This window comes from Pyxicephalus adspersus, chromosome 4, assembly GCF_032062135.1.
Source record: "Pyxicephalus adspersus chromosome 4, UCB_Pads_2.0, whole genome shotgun sequence".
In the NCBI taxonomy this organism is placed as follows: domain Eukaryota; kingdom Metazoa; phylum Chordata; class Amphibia; order Anura; family Pyxicephalidae; genus Pyxicephalus; species Pyxicephalus adspersus.
Window position 1 is genome coordinate 82569229 of NC_092861.1, and position 22021 is coordinate 82591249.

Sequence of the window (22021 nt, forward strand, 5' to 3'; positions counted from 1 at the left end):
GACCACAGTGTACATTTATTGTTGAAAATCACTCATGATCACTCATGTGCCATTCATTGTCCCCTCCTGATCACTCTGTACCATTCATTGTCCCCTTCTGATCACTCTGTGCCATTCATTGTCCCCTCCTGATCACTCATGTGACATTGGTTGTCCCCTTCTGATCACTCTGTGCCATTCATTGTCCCCTACTGATCACTCTGTGCCATTCATTGTCCCCTTCTGATAACTCTGTGCCATTCATTGTCCCCTTCTGATCACTCTGTGCCATTCATTGTCCCCTACTGATCACTCTGTGCCATTCATTGTCCCCTTCTGCTCACTATGTGCCATTCATTGTCCCCTTCTGCTCACTAAGTGCCATTCATTGTCCCCTTCTGTTCACTGACTCCCTTTTTTTTTGGCTACGGCCGGGTAACAGACTCCGTTAGGGCAGGGATCAGCAGCTTGCTTGTCCTTCCTGGCGCGGAGTCACGGGCGCGTGTGCGGGCCTTTGAAGTCACTTTCAGTTTCGCTCTGCACTGCAGCCAGCACCGAGGAGTCACACAGAGGCACACAGTGGCAAGTATCGGTGGGTGTCTTATTTGCGGGGGGTGCTTTATTTTAATGTTTTGAGCAAAAATCGGGGGTGGCTTATTTGATGGGGATGCCTTATCATCGGGGAAACACGCTATTACATTAATGAATGTACTGTTTAAATGCAAGTAGTTCCTGTACCTGACATCCATAGTACAAAACAGGTCAGAGAGTAAAAGAAGCAGCACCAGGAGCAAATCAGTTGTGCTACAGTATTTTTGTGCTAGCAAAGAACAAGGGACAAGAAAAGAGTATATAGTGATGCAGCTCACAGCTCCTGCACTGCCCGTTCACTAACTAGAGGAGGGCCAGTGTTACAAAAGTGTGGCAGGGCTATGCAAATCCCCAAAATGGATGAATAAGAATACAAATCTTTTAGCAAGTTAACATTGGCCCTATTTGTATATCAACAGCATACATAAAAGTTCTCCTGGACCAAATGTCATAGCAATCTTTCTGAAGGACAATGCAAGGAATTGCAAAAACTACATAGTTCCTCAAACTCTGCACTACCAAGGCCTTAGGTAAAGATTGACTACATTATCTTAAAAAGATCAAAACAAATACCAGAACTGTAGCTTGTTTTTTTGTATCCTTTGAATATATCATACAATTACACAGGAAATAAAGTATTTCATCAAGTGCTATATAGGAAGCCAGCTTTATATTCTCCTCCGTAGTAATATTCCACAGTATGTCCTTTTTGTCCACCTCATTGAAAGAGATTTGTTTAGAAGAGATGCCAAGAAGAGTTGGAGCAGGGCGAATATCTGCAGGAAGAGAAATGTAGCATAAAAACACAAGGCAACAATTAGGTGGTATATAGATGCACATTTTGTACAATTGACACAAATAAATGCTATCATAAGAAATGTCAGATTACATTTTTCCTCACTAATAATATTTACAACCGGGCCATGTGGCTATATGTTTATAAGAGCTATGAATTATTATATTTTCCCACTGTCCCACAATTAATTGGTTTAAGCAGGGGTTCCTAAAGACTGAAAATTATTTTAGGAGTTTGGGAAAGGCTGATCTAACTGACTGTTATACACAACCCAGATGTAATATATATATATATATATAACAAATGTATATATATTTATATGCAAAGTAAACTTTAATGTTTGTTAGCTAATTGATTAAGGGTAAAGCCTCTCCCCTTCTGTTTTTATTGCCGTGGTGATAAAGACAGAATGGGAGCGAAGAGCCTCCTGGAAGACATACATCATGCATCCCAGGAGGCTTCTGGCTGCTGCTTCTGTGCATGCCCAATATCAGAGCTTTTTCTTCACCTGCACAGTGTGGGATGTTGTGACATAGGCAGAAGGGCAAAGAAGATGGCACCAACTGGCGATTTCTATGCCCCTGGACGAAGGCAGATTTCAAGAAGGTGCAGAAGGACAGCTCCAGAGAAATGGGGGACTTTTCAGAAGGAAAGATGAAGGGTTTTTTTTTGTTTACTCCCGCTTTACCTTTTCTGAATAAATGTTTATTTAGCTTTGTGAATAAAGCTGTTTTTCCATTACATAATTAAGAAGATAATTAAGAAAGAGGACAGTCACATGCATTGCCATTAGAATGCTTTCAGCAGGTAATAACAGTCAGCATTCTTGGAGTAAATTACATAGATAGGTAGATACAGCATAACAAAAGAATCTGCACAAGAGACTTAAGCTTCATGGACTGCACAATGCATGAACAAGTGCGCACTGTTCTGCTCTATGGAAAGGAAGGAGGGAGAGCGACGGAGTGGCACCCTGCTGCACGCTCCCCCCTTCGCTTCCATTAGGATCACTCATCATTCATCGTCCGTGGAACCGCCAGGATGGTCGTTCAGACGATGGACGAAAGGAGGTGTACACACACCAGATTCCCGTCTGATATCGTCCCTGAGCCTATTACCGGACGAGAACCATTGAACGTGTGTACCCAGCCTTACATAGTCTACAAAATCCTTTATTTTTAACATTATTCACTAAAGTCATAATAAAATTTGGAAAATGTTATTAATAACAAAAATAATAAAACAGCTACACTTCGGGACAAAATTAATCCTTTGTTAAGCAAACCATTTATGCCTACATTCTGCTTGAGAAAGCATGCTTTGTGGCCCAAAACTTTGGGACTTTGTTATGGGACAATAATGTATGTACACTACATTTCTCTATATAGTCATAAATCAACCAAATACCACCTTATCTTCTTTAATATTTAATTGATCAGTTGTAGTACATCGTACATGATACCTGAAATAAGTGCTTCCATCATATCAGAAAATGGCCCATGTCCGGCAGAAGTAGAGGCTTGCACCTAGAAGTCAAAACAGAAGAGTCAATTACTTACCACATTCTTGTTCTACATCATAAAATGAAACATTTAGCAATACCAGCAAACATATTTCTCTTAGTATAATTCTAATGCAATTGCACAGTATATTAACACAGTATATTGATCTCTGATCAGTTGTTCAATAGGTTTTACGACCTATTGAGGACAAACAGAGGCCCCACTGAAGCTACCCCCACCTGCATTTCACTCAATACAGGTTTAGTCATAGAGGTCTTTTATTTGGGAGAATATATTGTCCTGTTACATGTTCTAGCACCATTTCAGATATCCTGGGTGTTACCAACATCAAAATCAATAGTACTGGTTTGTTCTTTTTTTCAGTGTGAGATATTCTGGAAAGGAGATCCACTGGATCCCAAAGATATAAAAAGTAAAGATCTAATTTTTGGTTAGACATCATATTTAATCTGTTGGTGTTTTTCATGTGTCCCTGTAAGTGTCACTGTTGATTGGCTCCAGGGCTAAGTAAACTTATGCTGCCTTTATTTCTCAGACATTTATAGCACTGCTCTAAATGCATTCATCCTAAACCATACATTCATCATGCAAAATTCTCACCTGAAACCGAAGCAGAATCTCAGCACTAAGGTCATAAAGAATATATGATTTTGTAGAAGTTGTAATGTTGATTGGTATTGGCATATCAACTGTTTGAATATAATCACTTCCAGTTGTTAATGTATATGAAATTGTGTAATTTAACAACACTCCATTACTTATTTTGGGGTCATCCCATCTAAATTCCACTGAAATATTTTTTTTGTCAGACAAGCCATCGTTTCCAACTGAGAATACCCGTGGACTCAGAGGTGCAGATGGAACTGGGGAGAGAAGAAGACATAGAATTATGTCTTAGAAGGGCTATACATAATTGTAAGAAACATCAAATATTTTGTTCTCCTGTACGATGGACAATATGTGTCCCTGATGACAAGGTGCTTTAACAAAACCATGCCATGGTACATAAAAAAGAGTTTAATGGTCTTTTAGATAATAAAATATAAACAGGAAAAACATTGCACATACATTTATTAAAAAAAAATCTGCAATCCTAGCACATAGTAATGGACATCTAAGTATAGAGATGACCTTATCCTTGAGCTGTTGTTTCTTCCCTACCCCAGGTATTTCCTTGACAAAGCCATTTAACAGCAGTAAACTGACCTTTGTATAATATCTAGCAACCAAATATAGATTGGGAAAAATAGCGGAACACAATAAGAAATAGTTTGGCAGATAACATAGATACACCTGTTTCTGGCCAGGCGTTGAACTTGTTTAAACACATGTTGCCATCTAGTGGCACAACACTTTTTCTCTACCTTGAATAGCAGCATTTTAGCATTTTAGCCAATTAAGTTATATATATATATATATATATATATATATACTTGAAAATATATAACAAACTTGCAAGGTAATTAGAAAGATGGTTTCTGGTAACCTTACCCTTAACAACTACCTTCCCTTACACAATACTCTAAACATGGAAATGTAAACCCAATTACACAATTTAATTTATTTAAACAAAGAAGTAGAACAATATGTATTGAAATCTATGATATCTTATAGGTAACCTTGGTTTAGGTATCACATTAAGTATTACAGCTGTTGTCAGCTGTCTGACCTCCTGTGCTCTTTTCCAGCTTCTAAGTGTACAGAATGTCAGTTCCAGCAGCTGATGACTCTCAAAACTCTCAATCTTTAGGTGATCTGTGACCTCATGGTACTGCACTTTGAGTGTTTGACTCAGAAAAAAATGTAAATTTAAATTGAAAGGGGTATAAATCTCTTACAAGTAAGGTACACAAATATAAAATTTAAGAAGTGAATATTCAAAGTCTTGTATCCAGCCAGTTTGATTGGCCCCTTTTGTCTTGGTGTTTTTTTTTAGGAAAGTTAAAAAAAAAAACTGGAATTTTCCTTAATTTCCATAATTCATTATTGCAGTAAGTGCACCTGTCATGAAGAAACCTATAGGATTTCATAGCTAGTTTCCTTCTGAAAATGATAATTACCTTGTTGTTTCCGGCTGAAATCTATGTAACAGACCCAGAATAAGCATGCAACTAGTGAAAGTCAAATAACCTAGTTTTGATACTTATTCTGCAGTTACCTACATAAGGTAATTAAAGCCATAGCAGTATGAGATGTCTGTAATGGCAGCCTCTATATAAAACTTATAAATGGCTTCTTTTAAAACCATCCAGACACAATTTTTAAATAGATTTCCTACCTCCCTGTGGTGATCGAAGAATTAGGGATGTTGTATTTCCTTTTCCCCAGTACGTATATGGTGTTACAGCAAAGTCAAATTCTGTGTATGGCTCCAACCCTTCCATAGTATAGAATGAATCAGTAAGTTTTCCAGAGTTTTGGCAGAATGCAGAACTTTCCCCAAGCTGTGAATAGAAAGAAAATACATGACACAATGGGATTCACCCAGCATTCCAGTCACATTTACCACAATAGGATAATATATAATATGTTAATATTAGTGAATAGCCTATAGATATCACATGTACAGAAACAGTATCAGTAAAGATTCCAATTTACACTGCAGGATAATATGTCGGCAAAAGTTCTCCATACTTCTTGTGTTATGTTGTTTTATATATTCATACCCAGAGCTCTATAGTGGGGCAGATATTTAATAACCATATCTAAAAAGCTATAAATGTAGCTTACCAATTCTCAGGTACAGTGCTTGCACTGTTTTATTTTTTTTATTTTTTTTTATGAATTTTTATTAATATTGTAGGTAATTCTGCAAATAAAACAAATTTTGTCACTGTGTGGCTACTTTCACCCACACCACTGTATCTATAGCGGGGGCCATGGCTGTCATGAGACTGCACCAGGTTACAAAAATGTCTAGTACCCATCAGTACATCTGCTTTACATTGGAGGTGGGGTTCTTAGAAGTTTTCAAAAGTTAACTGGCTGAAAATGTTGTTGCTTAAAAAAAAATGTACCCACAACATCTGGTGGTTGGTAAGCTGCAATAAATTACATTTTAGTTATTGCGTTTAGATATCCCATAAATATGCAATAGAAAAGGGTAAACCAATGTTAGTTTTTTCTGTGACCCCACCGGTGTGATTTGTCTAAAGAATACAGCAGGACAGACAGCAATTATTAAAATTATTATTATTATTATTATTAATAATAAACAGGATTTTTATAGCACCAACACATTACAGTACTGTACAGTAATAGGAATAAAACAATGTGAAAAATTCTAACACTCTTCTTTTTTTTAAATAATTTTTTGTAATTCATTTATTTTATCTCAGTAGTAGTTCAACAAAATTACCATTCATTTTAACCAATACTATAACCAATACTATCAGTTATTTAAAATACAATAAAACTCTCAATACTCAACTGTTGAGAAACACTGGGTTAGAAGTTTCACAATGCTTTACTGATAGCTTGTCTACAGACAACTGTACCAGGCATGAAATAAACCTAAAGCTTTTAGTATATATGTGAAGCATAAAAGCCTTCCTCAATACAATCAGAATGGTAAATCACACTATATATAAGCCATTATTTATTGCAGAATGTATTTGGAGGTAAAGCTGACTCTTTATTGACTCTACTCAACTCTATTAAACATTGAGCAAAAAATGAAAATCTGATAAATTGATACCATTTCATGTAGCAACGTGGATTCCACACAGAAGAACAATGTTCCATATTCTATATTTGATGTTCTCTTCCAAGAAATGATAAAATGAGAATAATTTCCTCTAATTTCAAAAGAAGAACTGGGAATGATGCCAGGGATCACTGCAGGAGTTTGTGAGAAATTACCTGTAAAAAAAATGTAACTGTTACGGAACAGGGTCTGGGGCCCTAGGAACATCCTGGGCAAAATTAGACTTTGGTAGTCCCTCACCCTACAGCAACTGTAACAGTTTTTATCAATGCAAATTACAGGATTTTCTTTTGGTATTTCAAGAGATAATCATCTTGTTATGGTTGTTTTTGTAACCTACAGTAATTAAACAATGGAAACTTTCAGGTGCTAACTCTTTTTTTCAAGCCTGTGCATCAATGTTTTTTTTTAATTGACTTGATAAATAATTATGGAATCCAACAGAAAAAAAAGAACACAAAGGTTGGTAAAATATGTACTAACATGGGTTGATTACCTGGCAATTTTTTAAGGTTATTTGTAACTAGTGTAAAGCCAATAAACTCCCCAGGCTGGGAGAAAGGTGTACATGAACTTTGATTAACTTCTTGCACCGTAATGTATTTCTGTCCATTTATCCAAAATAGCCGATCACTATAAAATATTAGGGCATGCTGGGAAATCTCAGATGAACTCCAGGAAGCAAATTCTGTGACTTTTACTTCACCAGATCTACAATGGATAAAGATATGGAAGTTAAAGCATAAAGTTTGTACTGAAACTGTGTATCTGCATCCTATAGGTGGTTTAGAAACACAGTTTTTATATGATGTTGTTATTAAAGATTAATTGTAAAATATAAAAATTTTATTAGCATAGATGAACATGCTTAAACCCCCTAAAGGCTGGGTCCGGACGGACAGTTTTAAAACGCAAATAAATGTTCCTACCACGTTCATATGCATTTTTATGCACTTTTACAAGTGTTTTAAAGCTTGACTTTAAAACATTACAAAACACCTATAAATGCCTATGACGCGTTTTACCGTGAATTGTTGCAATTTGCCGCGATTTTACATAAACGTTTTTAAAAGTTTTACTTTTAACCCTTTCAGGGAATAAGTACAGGGAAACATAAAACCCCTTACTCATTTACTCAAAATATGTGTAAAAAATTGGAGGAGCCTTAAATGTTAAATTATTTTATGTGTGTGTTTGTGTAACTAAACTTTTTTTTTACAGGTTATCCCACAATGACAGAATGATTCCCACGGCTGCATTCATTCATAACATGAGCACAGCCGTGATACTTCTCCTGTGAGGAAACCCTGGGCACTAGGGGTTAAATGAGGACAAGGCTCCCCATTCACCTCCAGTGCTCTGTGATTGGCTGAGGTTTTCCTTTTCTCAGCCATTCAGCACTAGACTTGAATGAGGAAACTTGTCCCTATTCACCTCTAGTGCTCTGTGATTGGCTGAGAAATAGGAAACCCTGATGACAGCTCAAGCATCATCAGGATTTACCATTCCTCAGCCAATCAGGGAGCAGAGCAATCACCGGAGCTCTGCTATGTTGACAGCTCCACTCCCTGATCGCTCCCGCAGCCCTAGAGGAGCTTTAGTATGTGCTACAGATACAGAACATGTCACAGCTCCTCTAGGGCTGGGGGACCAATCAGGGGAGCAGAGCTGTCAACATAGCAGAGCTCCGGTGATTGCTCTGCGCCCTGATTGGCTAAGGAATAGGAAAACCTGATGATTCTTGAGCTATCATTAGGGTTTCCTATTTCTAAGCCAATCACAAAGCACTAGAGGTGAATGGGGAGTCTTGTCCTCATTTAACCCCTAGTGCCTCGGGATCCCTCACTGTCAGGAGGAGTCCCAGGGCTGTGCTCATGAATAAATGCAACCATAGCAATCATCCTGTCATTGTTGGATAACCTGTAAAAAAAAGTTTAGTTACACAAACACACATACATTTAATAAAATAATTTAACATTAAAGCCTCAACCAATTTTTTACACATATTTTAACCCTTTCAGGGAATGAGTAAGGGGTTTTATGTACCCCTGTACTCATTTACCAGGGTGGGGTGATGGAGATCTGGGAGTCTCCTTATTAATGGGGGCTTCTAGATTCCAAAGTCCTGCTAAACTCGCTTATATAATTTTCAATGGAAGCTTTCATAAAAAGCTTTAAAATGCTTGTAAAAACCTTAATTGAATTCAATGGGAGCTTTCAAGTGTTTTCCTGTGTTTTGAGGCATTGTTGCGCGTTTAGCTTGCGTTTTAATTTTTTAAACGTTGCAAGCAGCGTTATAGATAATGCTCATAAACGTGCTTGAAGGAAACTTCCTGGTGTAGATTAGCCCATTAGAATGCAAGGGGAATTCAAACATGGGCTTTAAAAGCCTCAGGTTAAACGCTGGGGAAACAGTCCGTGTAGACTAAGCCAAAATTATGTGTCAGGCTTCAGGCTGCTCTCATAGTTCTCATTCAGTATCACAATCACAGTATCAAAATATACAGTGTAATATGATGAGAGCAGGCCCTCCATTAGCATACATAAAACCAATAAAGTAAAGTAAAGCCAATGTCACACTTACCTCTTCCTCACTAAAGCGCAGACGCCTCTGTCCTTAGCTTGCAGGTAGTTCTGACGCTGGGTGTGCCTCTGTTTCCAAGCTTTATCAATTCCATCCAATCCGCTGGCCAATCAGAAAATAGCCTCTCGACCAGCCCTGGATATTTAGCTAGCTCACACACTGCACTCAGTGTTTGTGCAACATGTCTCCGTTGTGCTGAGCCCCTAGTTCTGTTGAGCTAGTTCCTGTTCACCTGGTGGTTAATTCAGTGTTTCCTCTGTCCAGCTCCTGTGTTAACCCCTCATTGTCCAGTCTGTTGGTTTCCAGCCAACTTCCCTGTGCTGTTCCAGTGTTCCTGTCTGTCTGTAGATATTCCTGTGTCACCTGTTCACCTGTTGCTTCCCGAGTCTCCTGTGTTCCCAGTGTCAGCAGTGGCCCCTGTGTCACTAATGTCTGTCTCCTGGATTCCCGGCTGTTGACCCCTGGCATGTGACCTGACCTCTCTTGCTTGCTGCCTGCCTCGACCCTGGCCTTCCTTGACTATCTTCTGCCTTGTGATTTGGTACCGTGATTTCCCCACCATTATGTGCCCAAGGACTGCAACCTGGCAGTAACCAGCGGCGCAACATCCTCTCCATCAGAGGCTCTGGAGAAAACCTGGTTACTGCTTAGACTCTGCGCCTTGGTCCTTCTCAGGGCTCACACCACCTCCATGCAAGCCATAGCACCTCCTAGTGGTCCTGTCTCTAAGTGCATGACAGCCAATCATGCATATCATTTTAGTAAATCATTTACCAGTGTTGCCGAAGAAAAAATGTGGTGGTGTTAAAGAAAATGAAAAAGAAAAGTAATTGTTACTATTACCCGTCTTTTTGTACTTTTGTTGAGTACAAGTTAATGGCAAGTCCATTCTTTACAAGCCAATAAAGCCATCCATTAACGAAGTCCAATGTTAGTCCCACAACCTGGTAAAGGTTACAAATGTGTACATATGTCAATAATCTGGGAACAGATGTACTTTAAAGCAAATGTTATTTTTTAATAAGCATCTGTGTTTTAGTTTAGTTTAGTTTTTTTAGAACTAATATAGATAATTTTTTGTAATACAATGCACACTAGCATACATAGATGGAAAGGCAGGCATAATATTGCACAATGCTAATAATCAACATGCTAACAGAAGGAAAGAATAAAGCGATAACCTCATTGATGTGCTTCTTCCCAGTTATCGTCTAATTACAAGATAGGGGCTAGGGGCAGGATGATAGACAAACCAAAATGAAATTACTCATTAGGAATCCTTTGGCCAAAAATAAAATAAGAAAAGGGCAAAAAAGTTGCTAAAATGCTAAGAAAAGGTTGCTTTGTTTTCTAGAACCAGCTGAAAATTAGTAATACGCAAGAAAAACACTATCCACTTTGATAAATAACAGACTATAATAAAATCCTTCAGTTTTCAGAAATGCGTAGGGGAGTGGGGGTGCAGGATATAAGATATCTCTCAAGAGAGTCTCAAGAGATCTATATTTTTTACCAAATCATAGTTGAAGGATAGGTGGGAAAAAAGTTGTTCATTGTTTAGTAGTTAAATTTAGTTCATTAGCATCTCAGAGCTTTAAATTATAATACATTATACATATAATACATGTTACACTGTTTTCTTAAAAACTACACTGCAAGTGTCCCCATAAAAGTTTTTACTAAGTATACACATTAAATAGTACCAACTGACAACGGACAAATCCTATTAAAGTCCCATTTCCCCCACTGGCCTAAAAGGGCATTTTTCACTTTATATTGAAGACAAGTCACTAAATAAACACAACAAATCAACTACATATTACCAGAACTTCAAACAATTTAATATGTTCTGATTTAGTAAACTTTTCACTCACTTGAGTACTGGAAAAGAGTGTTAAGTTTTGAATGATAATATGATTTTCTCCATTCAGTCTGCTGGTCTCCACTGTATAATCTGTTGTCCAATACAGAAAAGCATTGATTGAGTCCACTATCACATCAGTAACAAGATACCTTCCAACAATAACCTCTTCAGTAAAATAACTCCTTATAGATGTCCTGAGAATCTGTTATTTAGTGAAGAAATTAAGTGACATTTGTGTAAATTTGCTCATGTGTAGACATCAAGAAATACATTGGTTACATCAGATAAATATATCATGTTTGCTGCAATAAAAATTGCCTTCGTTAAGTAGGTGTTTTTTTTCCCTACAGTATGAAAGCTCTAATAAAATCTTCTCCATATTAATGAAATATGGATGATTCTACAAATAACACAAAAGTCACCACCTTTCTCATGTTGTTCAACACAGACGTAGTGAAAGCTACCTGTTATTAATAAAAAAAATAAGGTAGTCCACCTAACACTAACAATCCATTTTTTGGTAGATGTTACCTAATATTTATATCAAATTTGTTAAATTGTTCTCTGTTCTTGAATGTTAACATGTTTACTGTAAGGACATCCTGTTCCACCTGGTGGATCCTCTCCAGTTGGACAGGAAGAGAAGGAACTTTTACTTAGAAAATCTCAAGCAATACAGGATAAAAAGCCAGAGTTGAGCCTGTTAGACCAGGCCTTAGCCTGCTAAACTCTACTAATAAGTAAGATCCCTGAATCAATCACTCCAACCTCAACTTACCCCTGTAGCTGCAGGCACTATTGAGAAATGTATCCTTAACAAGTGAAGTAGTAAAGTTTTTTTGGTCCACCTCCCTATGTATACCTGTGTTTTATGTCTTTATATATATGTAGAAAATTTGCTGCATAAAGCAGAGCTAAATTTTAATAAGAAATAAAAATTTGAGTGAACAGGTTCATTATTGCAGAAGGGAAAGGTGATGTCTCTTCTGCAATAAAAGAAACAAACCTGCCTGTTTGCGAACCTCTGAGTATGTGCAGCTCAGTATACAATTCCAGGTTTTCTGACATGCCCTTGGATCCTTGGAATGAATGAACTGCCATGCTCATGCAGCAGAGTTGCATTATAACAAATTACCAGAAAATCATATAATATACTATGTTCTGTCCAATCAAGATGGCTGAAAATACGCAACTCAGAAGAGGATCAGTTGTAGATTACAGCATCTGTGATGGAGTGGGAAGAATTATAATTAAAAAATTGCATTCTGGCAGGTAAGTTTATTTTATTTTAGAACGGAAATTGCCCACCTTTCAGCAAACAAGCACCTGTTTTCCTACAATTGTTATTAATTAAGTTTAGTTCTACTTTAAATACAATGCACAGACTATCTATATAAAATATAAAGTAAAGGCTTTTAAACCTGCCTGTTTTATCCTATCCTAATTATCTTCTGATAAAACAAAACTCATTACTTCACAAGCTTTAACACAAAATTTAATCATGTTAGCAAGTAGTTTCTTTATACCATCCTTATTATCTGGTATAATAAAGGCAAGTCATGCTGAATGTTATTCTCATGCATCATCACTACATATGTCATATATGACATGCATTGAAGCGTGTCACTGGAGCCTGGCACGGGTTTACACAATGAGGGAGGGTTTGAGTACAGATTAGACAGCAGATGTTTACCTTCTCTCTATAAAAGTGTGGCTAAATTACAGACACAGAGAGTTATATAATATTATAAGGCATTCTCTTTTATTCAGCTATTAAATAAATACTTTACACAAACAGTATGTTAACAACATTTGTTTAGTGGGTTAGGGTTCTTAAAGTGCACTTTTACAAATGCTTGTCCAGGCAGGTCAATATTGCAGAAAAGGACAGGGAATGTCCCATCTGTAATAATGTCTTACTTGCCTGATGACTCCGGGGTTATGGCTGAGCTAAGCATGCACAGCGTCAACTTTAATTGTCGGCAATCCTGCCTTCCCTTGTGGCAGATCCAATCAAGAGGACTGCAGATCATTTTATTAATAATAATATAATCAGACAGGGTTTATAAAGCACCAACATATTATGTACATTAAATAGGGGTTGCAAATGACAGACAGCTACAATGACACAGGAGAAGGAGAGGACCCTTCCCCTCTGGGAAAAAGAAGAGAGGGAAGATGGGGACGAACTGCAATGGAATGATTGCCCAACGAGTTGCCCAGTTTTAGTTCCGCTTTAAGTATCTTGATGTTTATAAACAGATGTTGAATATTGTTGGTTGTGGTTTTTATTACCCTTTTTTTTACCCTGCCATATTCCTAGACAGAACGCTGCAGAGACAAACACTAGCGATTGGAAAAAAACGGTTCAAACCTAAACATTGTGCCCACATAGAAAGCCTAACCCTTCTTTAAGTCTCAATTGCTAGGTCCCACCAAAATAACATATTATGTCTACAGCCACTTTAAAACTGGTCATATATGGTTTTGATTGGACAGTTCTTCAACATTTACCATCCACAGCTATGAAGGTAGACCAGTCCAACCAATTACTTTACTTGAATACAACAGCTCTACAGTTATGTTACAGATAGTTTTTTGTTATTGTTATTGAGCAACAGTGTTGTGACATCACATTTTTTTTTCAAGTGTCATATGTTTGTACATGAAAAAAAGTCATAAGCATCAGTTTAAAGACCATCTTGATATCACTATTTGCGTTTGGCACATAAAAAAAGAAAAACTTTGCTTAAGATTAATACATTCACAATCCTACCAGTCAAATAGACAGATAGAAGAGAGATTACAATAAAATTGTAACTTATTTAAGTCAATTCATCAAGTGCAAAATTAAATATCAGTTAGAACTATCAGTAGAACTTTTTATACCTTAGCATTCCCTTTGTCTGCCCAGTAAATGTACTTTCCAATCCAATCAAATGACAATGGACCAGCTCTTCTTATCCCAGCTATGTACAAAGAAGGAAATTCAATTGTATCACTCATATTCCACAAGTGGACATGTCCTGTTTTATTGCTCCAGTAGAGGGTGCCATTGTACCAGTCTAGATCTGCAAGTAGAGCATACAGCATATTAATGGACTACTATTCTAGCACAAGCACAGGAGCAGAAACTTTCTGCAGTGAGGACTCTTTTAGTCCTGAACATTTGTATACTGTACAAGATTAGCTATTTTCCTGCTATATATATATATATATATATATATATGCATTTGGTAATTACGTAACACTGCATTTAGCCAAAAATGATCTCAAACCATTGAAAAAATGCAACTCAAGACAGCTAAATAAACAGGTGATGTAAATTGAAAAAAAAAACTGTTGTCTATCTTCTGCTCTTGGTCCGTTATATAAAAAAAGGCTTTGGATAAGAAGACAGTGGGGATAGTTGAGCAGTTTAGCCAAAGTCTAGGAACAATATATGAATACACAGTAAAATAGGATCTGAGTTTATTGGGACATAGCATAAACAAATGTACATGTACTGTGTATTTTGCCTTGATCTACACTGAATTCTTGTCTTCCACATCGACCTGAAGTTCAGCCTTAGAAAACTGCACTATATATATATACCGGTATATATATATATATATATATATATATATATATTTTTTTTTTTTTTTTAGATTGACCATGTACCTTCATACAGGATGGGACTGGTCTAATAAATGCAGGTTTTCAAATTTAAAATACATAAACAGTATGAGCAAGAACACCAAAAGAAAAGTGACCTGTTTTATTAGTGAGAATTTGTCATGATGCTTGTTACCTGAATATTATTCACCTGTTACCCATAGTAGTCTCCTTCCAGGCCCGGCCCGCTAGATTGTAGGCATTTTGGTTGTGACTGCATGAGCAGCCAATCATTACTTTTGCTTCACACATAAACTATGTGAAATAGTGGGAAACCCAAAGAGAATCCCTCTGACTGATTTTATTTTACTGCTTTTATAAACTTTATCAATAATATTATTATTAAACAGGATTTATATAGCACCAACATATTACACAGCGCTGTACATTATATAGGGACTGTAAAAGCCTATCCCCTATCCACGCCTTTACTCCCTTAATGATGACTTGCATTGGCAAAAATGTCATTTGTTCCTGAAATGTTATACTCTGTCTTCTTTTACCGCACATATTATGTTCAATTTATATTGACTCTACACAACTGAGGCCCAGAACTGAAGTCTGCAGCAATAATGTCAGCACATGGGGACTGTAGGGGACTGGTTGCTGTAAGCAAAGTATTTGCATGACAGCAGGCAGGTATTTTTCCTTATGAGAAAAAAGGTAAAAGAAACCTAAAAAAATGCAAGATGGGTTAAGGGCAATGTTAATATTTGTAGGGAATGGGCATTAAAGCTAAAAGGCTATTCTTTTTGCAGGCAGACGTACAGATTTTTTTTAAGTTTGGGCCCACTTAATGTCTAAAACGCTGTAGAAGCGATTGTCGCCTTCAGTTGCAATTTCCGCCTCTTTAGGCAGTCAAAACAAGCATTACGAACAGGAAGCCAATCAATTTTCAGACAGCACAGCAAAAATAGAATGGATCCCAAACGGCCATAAAATACAGTAATTTAGGTTAAAATGTATATAGTATCCCGAAACTCAGATTTAATACAGTTATATGTTTTATTGTTAGTAGTGAATTATAGCATAAAAAAAATGTTTACCTGACACAAATCTGAGGTTTTTGTTGACAACTTCCATAGGACCAAACTTGGCCAAAGGCTGTTTCCATAATCCATCAGGGCCTGCAGCTAGGAAATAGGGTTCTTCTTCCACTGAAAAATATTGCATAGGCATTAGGACCCCTGCGCATGTAATACACATTATGTGTATTTTATATGCACATATAATGCATTGTATGTGATGCACTATAATCTGAGGGCTGAAACATTATTTTGGGGCCTAATTGAAAGTTACAAACAATCAGCAATATTTTTTCCCTCCAACATCTTATAAGCAAGTGGGTTTATCTGAAATACAAGCAGTCCCCAGGTTAAGGACATCTGACATACAGAGGCCTCCTTGATATAAGGGCTTTCCTACTCCTGCATGACTTGCAGAAGAAATCTTTTGCTAAACACAGCTGAGGTTGTGGGTGATCTTAGGGGGGTGAGCTCTTTCTGTAGCCTCTTGTAACTTTTTAATGACCAAGATAAACTGTCTAGGCCAGTGTTTCCCAACCTTTCTTAGTCGCGGCACATATTTTACAATTAGAAAAACCCCACGGAACACCACCAAAAAGTCAGACACGTAAATTAGCTACCTGCTGCCATCTAGTGGAAGAGTTTTTTTTGGTTCTGCCTATCACTATACATCGCTGGTATAGACAAATGAAGACAAATTTTTTGCAGTAAATAAATCATTTTGGGACCAATTAACTGAAATTGGATAATTTCCCACGGTACACCCGAAGATCTCTCAAGGCACACTAGTGTGCCGCGGAACAGCGGTTGAAAAACACTGGTCTAGGCTCCATAAAAGTTTTTTTTTTTTGCTTTGTTTGTGATTAACTCGGCTGATTTTATACGGTAACTGACACCACACTGCCTAATAATATGTTGAGACAAACATCTGTCCTAACTGCATTTATTAAAAACATGTACCTGTTCCGACTTACATACAAATTCAACTTAAGAACAAACTTATCAGTCCTATCTCGTATGTAACCGGGGGACTACCTGTAGTTACTTTATCTTCGTGAACAATGGCTAAAGGCTAAACATTTTCAGGCTCTCCATCCTGCCTATTGTGGTATATGTAACCCCCTAGGTTAGACTATTATTATCCTAAACTGAGTATCCAACTATAGATATCTAGGCCCTGATTTAATAAAGCTCCCCAAGGCTGTCAAAGATAGACTATCAGGGAAGAACCTAGATGATCCAGCAAACCTGGATCTGGTCAAGGATTAAAAACTGGTCAATGTAACCTACCACCATCCTCACCATATATAAATGCACAAACTCTTGCTGTAAATTTACGAAGATCTGTTTTGTTGCATTGTGGACCAAAATCTGGTTGCATAGGGCTGCTGTATGACTGCTCAGCATCTGTGATAACAATTAATCCCATGAATGGAGCTTTTTACAGCTGCTCATAGTATTTTATTTTGCCGCATACCTGTATCAAATGTAGTTCCTTCCACAGGGTTTGTCCATTGGCTTTCCCCAGCAGGTGATGATGCCCTTACTGCTATTTTATACTTGGTTGATATGTTAAGATTGGCCACCATGATCTCTGTTGAAGTGATATTAGTAAAGAACCGTTGAATCCCAAATGTTTCGGATGATATTACAATACTGTATGTCCACCTCTGCCAAGCAGAAACACCTTTTTTCACACACAAAAAAAATGTAAAACTATGATGTATTATATTGAAATGCAAAATGAAGGTGCTAAATTTTAGAATAATATTTCCTATATACAAAAGCTGGTGATCATTAACCTAACCAACATATGCCCTGATTGAATACCATAATAGGTTTTAAGTCTATTTTATTTGTTTCTTCAACTTTTTAAAACTGTTGATTTTGTTTGTGTTTTTTTTATTACTATTCATATACATTCTTTGCTTTTCAAATAAACATTAATCACATTGAAAAGGATTCCTAGAGCAATGTGGATTAAGAGAAGGATTATGTAAACCTAATTAAACTGTAAAAATAAATTAATTATTTTATTGTTTAGCCTGTACTACATTAAGCATGTATAGGTTCCTTTTATTGTAGTATTTGTGTCAAGTCCTCGCTTATCTAAATGCAACCAGTGCATATCCTAGAGGTGATGTTGATTAGTGATATCATGTAGAATATTGTTTTCTCATTTGTTATGCAACTAAAAGTTCCAGAGATAATTAACTTCAGTCTATTGTGTTTGAAATTGAATGGGAAAGAGGTAATATGTTTATCAGGTTTGTTGTTCTTCTGTGAAATTGTTCTGGAGATTTTTTCTTCACTTGGTGTCCAAACCCATTATAGGGGTCAGGGGTTCTGAGCATCAAAAGAACTTTATTAATAACTTTTAACCCCACACAATAATTTTTTAAATAATTATTATAAGTGATTTTGTTACTGTATGTGTTCCACTAGAGATTTTTTTAAATTAATAGACAACAAAGGGGGGGGGGAAATCTCCCTAAGGCTAATGTAATGCAGGGCCAATATTGGACGAAGATCTGAAGTGTGTACAGCACGCGTCGTTCATCGTCCGAACGACCGTCCTGGCGGATCCACGGACGATGGACGACGAACGATTGTAAATCAAGGGAAGATGGGAGAGCGTGCAACAGGGTGCCACTCCTTCGTTCTCCCCCTCCCCTCTGCATAGAGTAGAACGGTGATGTATGTACAGCACTCGTTCATGCATCATGCAGGGCATAGTCGTTGGAAAGGATCGTGAAAGATTAATTAAGATAAGTGAAAGATCGTGAAATCATGAAAGATTAAGATAATTGGAAGTATGTACTCGGCTTTAGCCTAAAAGGGGCAGTGTTGGTAAAGACCAAAACAACTGATAGTTTTTCAACTGATAGTGAAAATGGAAGCTGACTGGTGTACATTCCCACTACTCTTTTCTTCTGTTTTCAAACTTTAGGACCATTTTGTCGGAAAACATATAAGAAACTTACTTGCCCCAACAGTCAGTTTTGGTGGCTTCCACAGAACTGCAGCAGTCTGAGGACCAAACACTACCATCACATGTTCAGGACTGCCAGGCAGAGGAACAGGCTGGGTAGACTTTCCATACAAAATTAGGTTATCAAAGCCTGCTAATGGTGGAGCTGTCAAGTCACAAGATACTGAATAATCATTGTAGTAATATTTGTCAGACAAGACTTCTTCATAAAACACTAAATTTCCATCTGTGAACATCAAGGAGTCATTGAAATAAAGGAAGCTTCTAATTTCCTTAATTGATAGATCTTGTATTGTTCTCATGAGTTGATCATTACTTCCATCCAGAAAAACAGACACTAGGTAGAAAGTCCCTGGAGTACTGCTGTTCAGATAAATGAGTCTCTTGGACTGAACACTGATCATGAAGTCTAAAATGTTAGTTCCATTCACAATATGCTCTGTGACATTATCCTGTACTGGAGATTCCGGGAGGACCATTCTGTGAATACCATTATCTTGGAGAAGGAATAGGTACCTACCAAAAATAATATATATATACTAGTTAATGTATTTGTGCTAAAGTTTACAAACCCACTTCATTCTATGAGGGTCTAACTATAAATAAAGTGTATCTATAGACAGAATAGAGAAAAGTTTTACTGCTCTGTGGGCTCAGTTGGGTAGATTTACTCATCCCGTTTGAAAAACCTTTTACAACACAAATTAGTGAATTTGAGCAGAAATCACAAACTGTCTGTGTTACTAAAAAGAAGATTTCCCTGACTTCCTGTCCTTCCAACCTTCAGATAGAAAGTGCAAGTAGCTTCCCAATGGAATTATTAACTGCAGTAAAAGCTGACCAGTGTGTAAATCCTTCCCCAGTCTATCCGAAACTTATTATGGCATTCTGGGTATAGATATAGTTTAGGATTATTTTAGGAGATTAGGATTCCTAAAGCAGTTACATTGACTGCTGAATGATTCTCAGTTTCTTGATTCTAAGGAATTCTGCACATTGGTTTGAGTTTGTATAGAAGCAGTGTGTACTGTAAGCCTTTACAAAGTAATTGCAAAACTTCAGCAAAATGACTGCAGTTTCTTGAAGTTTCAAGGCTTTATTCACCATGAAGAAAACCCACTTATTAGAACTTTTTCTTTAACAGACTTTACTTTTGTTTTAATATCCACAAACAGAAACTAGAAGATACTTTAAAGTCATCAAAAAAACATTAAATGAAAATAGAATGAAGCTTGCTGGAAAGCTAAAAGTAAAAAGACAATTGGAGTCTTATGTATAAAAATGGTAACAGAACATACCCATTATATGGATCAACTGCAATCTTCTTGGGCTTGATAGTGTCTTGTAAAGGCATCTTATAGGCAGCAGTACAGTTAATTAAATCACAATGATATATCTAGAAGAAAGAATAACACATTACACATATTTTGGTACACATTTCTGTAAGACACGGTTTGCAGGACAGGGCTGTCTTTTGGGTTAGCTGGTAAACCCCCAACCTATTTTTTATTAGTGTTATTTGATTAAAAGCTGACAATAAACGATATATCAATTCCTAACTGGTAATATTAACTTGTATTTGGTGAAACAGCCTTGTATACATATTGCTAGAACAGTCACAACATACAGTTATGAATACAGGTGGCTTTAAACCTGAAACAGTGTGCTGGAGACACAGTTTATGGGTGATAGCATCGTCAAAGAGTCATGCAATAAAAAAGGGAACTATGGCAAACATGAGAACTGGCAAACCAGACATTTCAATATGTTTGGCTGTTTAACTGTCAGGATATGCAAACAATATGTAAAATTCATGTGTTCAAAAGTTATTGACTCAGCTCACCTTACTTAAATGTTTATGACCAGCATAGGGAGACATACACAAAAAGGTTCTTACCTGACTGCTCATAATAAAAAACATCTTACGATATAACCAATCTACACTTAGTGAAGTTATGCTTTCATATCCAGTATAGATAAGGCCAAGGTCAGAATTATCAGACATGTTAGCAGCTCCCTTTATCCATATATGATACTTTTCTGAAAAGTAGACCACTTGAGCATTGACATTAGCAGAAACGCCTAGAAATACAAAAATAAATATTTTTGTCTACAAAATAATATGCAGATAAACATCATTAGATCATCAAAACAATAGATTCCAATACCCTGCAGCCACTTTATTAACTGATTGTGTAGCTTGTTCCCTATGTCTCTCGGATGCTTCTAATTCATAGATGTCCTGGAATTATAGGACAGTTACATTTGAAGATTGATACCTGTGTATTAATCTTCTATCATTGCCTAAGTTTACATAAATTCCACAGGAAAGGGTAGCCAAAGCAAAGGGCAGTAGTTATGAATGAAGGGCTCATGGAATCCTCTTCTAATCTGGATCTAGAAGACCTCTAATTGTATCAGGACACCTAAACAGAATATATAAAGCCTATCAATTAAATCTCATATAAGATTTATCTTTTAAAATATTAACAAAAGGCAATTTAAATCTACAGGTTGTATAAAAGTAATAATAAACTTATAAATAAACTCATACATAAATGTTACAGGACTCCAGAAGCATTGTCATGAGAAAATAAATTACATGTATTTAAAGCCAATACTTCTATTTTAGTTTTGGATAGAATGTGGAAGAGATGGAACTTCTGTCTGATTTTTTTTGTTTCTTGTGTCACCTCTTGAGAGAAATTCACCCTTACTGTTGCTTCTGGTGACCAATGTCTCTGGTACAGAAAGTGATGAAAAATGCAAAATAAATACATAGCAACAGGATCTTGAGAAGGGAAAAACTCTACATGGTAATAACCTGTTTTTTGTTTGTTATTTTAATATTAAATTCTCCACTTTGGAGAGAACTACTTTTACTTTCTGGTATGTCTCTATCCCATTTTTAATTAAACCAATTCACCCTGGGTGTTAAAAGAATGTGTGATTTGTTTTATTCTTTTATGCTATACACAGTGCTATTTACACATATTCTAGTATTGGCAGGGATAAGCACCACTTACTGCTGATTCTGCTAGATGCTGTATAACATTGAGCTTCATGCAAAACTTCCTTTAGATTATCCCTCTTTTTGAGTGTGTTGTTTCTTGACAAAAAAAGCCACAGTGACTTATCTGGATCTAAACAAATGAGATAAGGGGATTGAGAATATCAATGTTATTGGTCCTGTCACCAAAGCACAGATAAGTTTACAAGGCTAAAGCTACGTACACACTTCCAATTATTATCGTTGGTAAACGAACGACGAACGATCCTGCACGATATCTGCGAACGATCGTATAGC

The 22021-nt window shown here is 36.7% G+C and overlaps 1 protein-coding gene across 2 annotated transcripts in view; it reads right to left on the reverse strand.

The window, feature by feature from the left end:
• The window catches only part of ROS1 (ROS proto-oncogene 1, receptor tyrosine kinase), a 75016-nt gene that overhangs the window by 38870 nt on the left and 14125 nt on the right, over positions 1-22021 (reverse strand). For both annotated transcript variants that reach the window (XM_072408803.1, XM_072408802.1), the window contains exons 7-21: positions 21741-21857; positions 20612-20796; positions 20013-20110; positions 18707-19230; positions 17200-17409; positions 15744-15854; positions 13933-14114; positions 11054-11245; positions 10023-10123; positions 7092-7306; positions 6587-6750; positions 5168-5333; positions 3490-3752; positions 2829-2892; positions 1144-1346 (exon numbers count right to left, since the gene is read on the reverse strand). In XM_072408803.1, coding sequence (XP_072264904.1) covers positions 1144-1346; positions 2829-2892; positions 3490-3752; positions 5168-5333; positions 6587-6750; positions 7092-7306; positions 10023-10123; positions 11054-11245; positions 13933-14114; positions 15744-15854; positions 17200-17409; positions 18707-19230; positions 20013-20110; positions 20612-20796; positions 21741-21857 — 2795 coding nt within the window. The remainder of the gene's footprint in view (positions 1-1143; positions 1347-2828; positions 2893-3489; positions 3753-5167; positions 5334-6586; positions 6751-7091; positions 7307-10022; positions 10124-11053; positions 11246-13932; positions 14115-15743; positions 15855-17199; positions 17410-18706; positions 19231-20012; positions 20111-20611; positions 20797-21740; positions 21858-22021) is intronic.